At 51.2% G+C, this 8145-nt stretch overlaps 1 protein-coding gene across 1 annotated transcript; it reads right to left on the reverse strand.

Annotated features, from left to right (window-relative positions):
• Positions 1–405: 405 nt before the first annotated feature.
• LOC148977208 (uncharacterized) lies at positions 406–2588 on the reverse strand (the record flags this gene model as incomplete). Its single annotated transcript, XM_089117418.1, has 7 exons — positions 2459–2588; positions 2270–2360; positions 1503–1850; positions 1285–1402; positions 896–987; positions 665–782; positions 406–428 (listed from the first exon to the last, which is right to left on the reverse strand). Coding segments are annotated over exons 1-7 (894 nt in total), but the record flags the coding sequence as incomplete, so codon positions are not given.
• Between the last annotated feature and the right edge of the window lie 5557 nt (positions 2589–8145).

Below are 8145 nucleotides of genomic sequence, written 5' to 3' on the forward strand. Positions count from 1 at the left end.
TCCCACAATTTTCTTCGACGCAAGTGTCGAACTTTGTTGCTGTCTATAAAAATTGCAAAACACAGAAAACATGATGCACAAGCCCATTCACATGCAGATATGAGAAAGTTCAATGAAATACTAATACTTATAACTGACTAAAGATTTAATAAATTAAAATGTTGTAAAAAAAAAAATGCATCATGACTTAAAATGTGTAATAGAGGCCTAATATCTGTAAAACTAAAAGGAAGACATTTTAAAATTAAGAAGCTGAAAACAAGTTAATACCAAAACAATACAGATAAGACGTCTCCAAGTAATAAACATTACATAAATATTAGGTGACTTATCAACATACCAGTCTGATTATAAAGGCTGGCTTTTTTTTGATGAACACCAAGAAACATTTGTTCAATAGATTCGGTCATCACATCTGGTACCAGAATCTTAAAGCAACAACAATACATGTAAATGATTATGGTGTATTTTAGGCTGTAAATTTAAACAGTTTGAAGTTCAAGTTAAGTTTATTTAAAGCCCTAAATCAATTATTACAGTCTCAAAGGAGCTTACAAGCCCACAAGTTTATAACAAACAAAACAGGACATGTCCAGTTACACAATGAATTATCACGCAGTAATATTAGTAAGCTACATAGAAGAATGTCCATAAAACACTGTACCGTCAGTAGCCCATTGTCTGACATCATCTACCCACTGATGCACGACATTCTCAGGACACCCCAGCTCACTGCTCAAACTCTCCAGTCTCTGAGACTCAGCCTCAGCCTTTTTGAGAGTCTGGTGTGTAAAATAAAAAAGAAAAAGAAAAAAAAGATTTTTGCCTTTGTGATCTTAAAAAGAGAGAAAAACATGAAAAGCTATTTATACCCAACTCAGACACAACATAATACCTTGATGTATCTGCTGGGTAGTGTGAAATGAAGGCCTTCTAGCTTCCGTCGGTTCCATCCAATTGCATGGATAGTTAGCATGTCATTTCTGGCTTTAAAGACAAAATGATGTGATGGAGGAAAGTCCCATTAATGCCCATGAGATTTTACTTCATCCACACATTGAACATTGAGTTTTAATTAAAGAGAGATGTAATGCATTTCTATTAATGTGTTACTTACTATCATAATAGAATATTTCCAGCTTTATATTTGCATTTTGCAATACATGTTACATAATATTTGCAATCTCAGAGTACAAAGTATTAGACATAAAAAAATAAAAACAATAAAAAGAAGAAAGAATAAAAGACAGGTTTCCTAAAATAATATAAATAAGCAACAATTACCAGATTTTGTCATGTACTTGGTTGTGAGGGCACAACGAGACAGGTAGCTGTTTACCATTTCGACCTCCTCCCCAGCAGTTGTGCCAGCACCTTCCTGATTTTTGCCACTCCAGATTATCTAACAATTTATTGTGGCACTTATATTATAATCATTTACAGTGTATTATATAAGTCATAAAATTACAATTTCAAAAGGTATTATAAAGAATATGCAGTACCTCACACTTGGTTGAATGAGCCTTGGCATGCATGACAGAAAGGAATGGTCTCATCTGCAGTAAAGGTCTGAGTTCCAACATGGAGACTGCCAACTTCTCGAGATAAGGCCAATACTTGCAAGCAATATCTGTGCAATAGAACTGCCCGTTTGTGGCTGCTTGGAGATCCTTCTGCAGGTACAGCGGATAAGCAAATATTTCCCCCCTGTACATGTTAAGAGCCTTGAGTAGCACTCCGTGTCTGCAAACAACCACCTCAAGGCCCTCTTCATCCAGTTTGCTTGCTTTTCTGGCTGTTTCACGTGCAGCAGACCACTGACTGGCTCCACAGATCCCTTTGCCGGCAGTCTGCATGACAAAATAATTCTGGTTAAAACTGAAAGTTGCTTTTTGTTCTAGTTACTTCATCCATCAGGATGAGTCAGATTACATCACACCAACTGGCATCTTTGTAATGATCAGTGATAATAAAAGGTTTACTTTCAAACTACTACTAAGGAGGAGCTTCAGAAAATGCATCTTCCACTTTCTTTAGAGTGACAAACTGCATGCATAGTCACTATCTCTTACAGAGATCTGCTATTACATAATGAGTGAGCTGCTAAACTAGCCATTTTGAATGCCACCACACATACCATGTTTAATTTCAAACCTCAACACAAGATTGCTTAAAAGAGTGCAGCATGCAAGGGATACAATATCCATTTAATAAAGCAACAATCATACATTTCAAATTTTGGATTTAAATCATAGGAGCAAAAACTAACACTTTTCATTTTACTCCTGATCTCATCAACAAAATGGTGTACGTCAGTGTCCTTGGCAATGAAGGTGCCATCAAAATAGGGTTCCTCTGACCTTAATAGAATAAGAAAAAATATATATTTAGTGCAAGACATTATATGTTCTGTTAATTTTACATTAAGTAAAATGATTACAAGTTTAAAACAACGAACCCTTTTGACTGCCGAAATCGGTACACTTTTCTGTTGCCGTCTGCACAAAGAGCGAGCATGTTAGGTGTACAAGCCGGGCAGGTGAAGTGCTCTACACTGGCCATTTCTTCACACTGGTACTGGCAGAATGTGTATTCCATGCTTCTTTTCCCAGCCTGTACATGCGATTAGTGAAGAAGAGTAAAATGAAATAGCTACACTAATATTCTCTACCATCTTAACTTTGATCCACACTGATCTTACCCTTCCAAACAGACAAGTCCTTCTCTCCAACATCCGCAAAAAACCTTGTCTCGATAATCCTGGTGCAACAGTTTTCATTTCTTCAAATGTACTGAAGACATCGACTGAAAAAAGCGTGTCTGCATTCACAGATGCTGGCCAGTACCCACTTCTTATTAGGTCGCTCATGTCAGGTGTCCAATGAGCCAGACATAATCTACACAACAAGCTTGGCAAGTGCAAGTCATACCGACCTAAAATAAAAAAATAGAACATTCTAACACACGAAGGGACAAGAATTCTTTTTAAATATAAAACGTCTCGGTTACGTATGTAACCCTCGTTCCCTGAGTAGGGAACGGAGACGTTACGTCAGAAGTGACGGAGATTGGGGGGTTTCGCATAGAAAGCCAATCCTCTTCGAGTATTTAAACACGAGCCAATGGCATGCAATGCCTTGGGGCTGCGGAAATTTGCATAGCGTACTCCGCCCTACTCCGTGAGTATAAAAGGAGGAAGTGAACGCAACCGCAGTATGTCTTCGCTGAGGAGCCAAGACTGAACTCGGCCTCTACCCAGCGATACAGCAGAAGTGGCAGGGAGACGTAACGTCTCCGTTCCCTACTCAGGGAACGAGGGTTACATACGTAACCGAGACGTTCCCTTTCGTAGTCACTTCGAGTTACGTCAGAAGTGACGGAGATTGGGGGTCTGTGCCATCACGCCATCTTCAAGCTGTCTTCCAGTGCCCTGCGAAAGACTGGACCCCCGAGCCTTACCTCTTTTTTTTTTTTTTTTTTTTGGGGATCCGACTTTGACACAGGATTACCAAGGTACACTGGGAAACATATCCCGAAGGGGACATGCTACCAGCTGCCTACCGAAGGGAGGACTTATGAATACACATATGGCCACATAGGAACTCATATGGAACACTGGAGTACCAACCGCAGGTGGCTACTAATTTAAACTCCAGGGGTGGCAGATGGCTTGCCAAGGGAAGACACATGCTCAGAGAGGCTTACAGTGGATAATACACATGAGACGGTTACCAGGGGGAACCGTGCGCATGGAGGCACCTAGCTAGCATCCAGAGCAACGCAGTGGCGCCCGCATCGTCGGTGCTGGAGGACTCAAGACTTCAATGGAAGAACTGAGGAAATATCGCACTTATCCAGTCCGGGGAGTGGAGTGGCGAGCAAGCGAAGACACCTGAGCGGATCCAGAACTGGCCGAAACGAGTACGTGAGAGGATACCGGCTCAATTCGCAGATTATAGAATCTGGCGAAGGTGTTGGGTGTCGCCCAGCCTGCAGCTCTGCAGATGTCTGTTAGCGAGGCGCCGTGCGCTAAAGCCCAAGAGGAGGCCACACTCCGAGTGGAATGGGCCGTCACACCAAGGGGGCACGGAAGGCCTTGCTGCTGGTAAGACAAAGCAATGGCATCCACAATCCAGTGGGACAGCCGTTGCTTTGAGAGAGCCCTTCCCTTCTGGCTCCCTCCATGACAGACAAAGAGCTGGTCTGAGGTCCTGAAACACTGCGTTCTGTCGACATAGGTGCGGAGAGCACGTACCGGACAGAGCAGTGCCAAGGCTGGGTCTGCCTCCTCCGGGGGCAGCGCTTGCAGGTTCACCACCTGGTCCCGGAAGGGAGTGGTGGGAACCTTGGGCACATATCCAGGCCGGGGTCTCAGGATCACGTGAGAGTAAGCCGGCCCGAACTCCAGGCACGCTTCGTCAACGGAGAATGCGTGCAGGTCCCCCACCCTCTTGATGGAGGCCAATGCAACCAGGAGTGCTGTCTTCATGGACAGAAACTTTAACTCTACCGATTGCAAAGGCTCAAAGGGATGCCTCTGCAGAGCACTTAGAACTACCGAGAGGTCCCAAGAGGGTACGAGGGGAGGACGAGGCGGATGCAGCCTCCTCGCTCCCCTCAGGAACCTGATGACCAAGTCGTGCTTCCCTAAGGACTTACCTTCCACTGCTTCATGAGAAGCGGCAATGGCCGCGACGTAAACCTTAAGGGTGGAGGGCGACAGCCTGCGCTCCAACCCCTCTTGCAGGAAGGAAAGCACGACACTGATCGAACATCTCCGGGGGTCTTCTCCGCGAGAAGAGCACCAATTGACGAAGAGGTTCCACTTCAACGCATAAAGGTGTCTCGTGGACGACGCTCTTGCGGAAGTGATGGTTGCCGCCACCGCAGGTGGCAGCGAACTCAAACCTGCCTCGTCCCGTCCAGGAGCCACACGTGCAGCCTCCAAAGATCGGGACGAGGGTGCCACAGAGTGCCCCGTCTCTGAGAGAGTAGGTCTTGTCTCAGAGGAATAGGCCAAGGAGGTGCTGTCGCGAGGAGCATGAGATCGGAGAACCACGTCTTGGTGGGCCAGTAGGGGGCTACCAGCAAGACCTGCTCTTCGTCCTCCTTGATCTTGCACAACACCCGTGCAAGGAGGCTCACTGGGGGAAACGCATACTTGCGTGGGCCCCGTGGCCAGCTGTGCGCCAGCGCATCCGAGCCGAGAGTGCCGCGGGTCAGAGAATAAAACTGGGCGCAGTGGGACGAGTCCCGAGAGGCGAACAGGTCTATCTGTGCCTCCCCGAACTCGTCCCAAATCAGCTGGACCGACTGGGGATGCTGGACCGCCATTCGCCGGAGATGGGGCGGACCCGGGACAGCTCGTCGGCTGCCCAGTTCCGGTCTCCAGGAATGTAAACTGCACGAAGGGACCTCAGGTGCTTCTGACTCCATATCAAGAGGTGGCGGGCGAGCTGCGACAACTGGCGTGAGCGTAGACCCCCCTGGTGGTTGATGTACGCTACTGCCGTAGTGTTGTCTGAGCGGACAAGCACATGCTGGCCCTTGAGCAACGCTCGGAAGCGGCGTAGGGCGAGCCGTACTGCCAACAGCTCGAGGCAATTGATGTGCATGAGGCGCTGGGCTCCTGTCCAGGAACCGGCGGCTGCATGCCCATTGCACATGGCACCCCAACCCGTGGTAGATGCATCCGTGGAGACAACGAGATGCCTGGAAACTCGCTGAATAGGGACGCCGGTCCGTAAGAAGCTGAGGTTCGACCACGGGAAGAAGGTTCGGCGGCACGCTGGAGTCACTGGAACTCGGAGCGAGCCGCGATGCCATGCCCACCTCGGGACTCGATCGCGAAGCCACAGCTGAAGCGGTCTCATATGAAGCAAACCGAGCGGCGTTGCCGCGGCCGCGGATGCCATATGCCCCAGGAGCCTCTGAAATAGTTTCAGTGGAACCGCACTCTTGCCCTCGAACTGTCGAAGACAAGTCAGCAGTGAGTGCGCGCGCTCGTTCGTGAGCTGCGCGGACATGGCGACCGAGTCTATCTCCATGCCGAGAAAAGAGATCCTCTGCACGGGGCAAAGTTTGCTCTTCTCCCGGTTGACCCGAAGGCCCAAACGGGCTAGGTGCCGGAGCACCAAGTCTCTGTGTTCGCAAAGCTGAGCTCGAGAGTGTGCTAGTATCAGCCAGTCGTCGAGATAATTCAGGATGCGAACCCCGTGTTCGCGAAGGGGAACAAGGGCTGCCTCGACGATCTTCGTGAAGACGCGAGGGGACAGAGCTAACCCGAATGGGAGAACGGCGTACTGATATGCCTGGCCCTCGAAGGCAAACCGAAGAAACGGTCTGTGTCGAGGTAAGATGGACACATGGAAGTACGCGTCCTTCAGGTCGATCGCTGCAAACCAATCCTGATACCGAACACATTCGAAAATGCGTTTGGCCGTGAGCATTTTGAACGGTAGTCGATGGAGAGAACGGTTCAAAATGCGCAGGTCCAGGATCGGTCGTAACCCACCGGTCTTCTTGGGGACAATGAAGTAGGGGCTGTAAAACCCGGACTTCACCTCGGCTGGAGGGACCGTCTCGATTGCACCCTTCGCCAGCAGGGTCGCAATCTCCGCTCTCAGGACTGGGGCATTGCCACCAACTATCGTGGAGCGAACTCCCCTGAAGCGGGGAGGAGACCGTGCGAACTGAATCGCGTAGCCGAATCTGATCGTTCTGATGACCCAGCGGGAAATCCCGGGAAGCGCTAGCCAGGCTTCCAGGAAATGAGCCAGCGGGGTCATGCGAACCACAGACGTCCCCCCGGAGGGGCAGCGGTGCGGGTCGACTGGCACGCGTGCAGGAGTTACCCCGCTCGGATGCGTCGAAGCCCGCTCCCTGACAGAAGGGACCAGGGAAAGCGGAGCGTTCCACGGGGGTCTGTTCTGCCGGGGGTCTGGCGACAGAGGGGGAAGGGATTGGTGTAGCCCTGGGACGACACACGCACCCTTCCGCGCCCTCAGAGACAGAGAGGAGTGTGTGGGCTGACGCACGGGGGCATCGAGCGCACCCACTCCAGTCTGTGAGCTCAGTGAGGATGTCAAGTCTTTCTTTAACCAGTTCAGGGTGCTGCCCACCCGTGGGTGAGCAGCGGGGAGCTGAGAACAAAAGATTCTCCCCCGGCCCTCCACCGGGGGAAGGAGGGGGCCTGCTACCGCCTCCTGTGAAAGACTCGAGATCGTCACTGAGCGGCCCGTGTCAGGATCTTCGCTTGGCCTGGCGTTTAGCGGGGCGAGCGGCCTGAGGGGGCTGAGACGCCGGCCTGCGGCCTCCTCGACGCCGGGGCCCGGGTGAAGGCTGCTGCTGGGGCCGGGCGGGAGGGAGGGGAGCCGCAGGGGGGCGTCCTCGGCGGCGAGCAGCGGGAGGCACCTGCGCCGACGACTGGGTGGAGGCAGCAGCTGGTCGTCGGGGCAGGATGTGTTTAATGGCCTCCGTCTGCTTCTGGGCGGTGGAGAACTGCTGGGCGAAGTCCTCGACCGCACCGCCGAAAAGGCCAACCTGGGAGAGCGGAGCGTCGAGCAGACGAGTCCGCTCAGCGCTCCGCGTGTCTGCCAGGTTGAGCCAGAGATGTCGCTCCTGAACCACCGAAGTGGCCATCACCTGACCGACGGCGCGAGCAGCCACTTTCGTTGCCCGGAGAGCAAGGTCAGTGGCGGACCGCAAATCTTTAAATGCCGTCGAGTCAGTCCCGCCCTCGTGCATGTCTCTGAGCATCTTCGCTTGGAAGACCTGCAAAGTGCTCATGGCATGCAAAGCGGAAGCCGCCTGTCCCGCCGCTCTATAGGCTCGCGCCGCCATAGCAGACGAGAACCCACAGGCTTTGGATGGGTGCTTAGGAGGACCACGGGTGGAGGCGCTCTGTGGACACAGCTGCATCGCAACAGAGCGCTCCACCGGGGGCATCCCAGTGTACCCACGGGCGGCCCCACCGTCGAGGGGGGGAAAGGCGGGGGAGAGATCGCGCTCTCGAGTGGACAAAGGAGCCCCCCAAGAGCGCGATAACTCCGCATGCAGCTCGGGGAAAAAAGGTATTGGAGTTGGCCGTGGCCTCGCGGCGGCAGCTTTGTCCAGATACCAATTATCCATCCGCGAGAGATCGGG

Source organism: Pimephales promelas, chromosome 11 (genome assembly GCF_988280905.1).
Source record: "Pimephales promelas chromosome 11, fPimPro1.hap1.1, whole genome shotgun sequence".
NCBI lineage: Eukaryota > Metazoa > Chordata > Actinopteri > Cypriniformes > Leuciscidae > Pimephales > Pimephales promelas.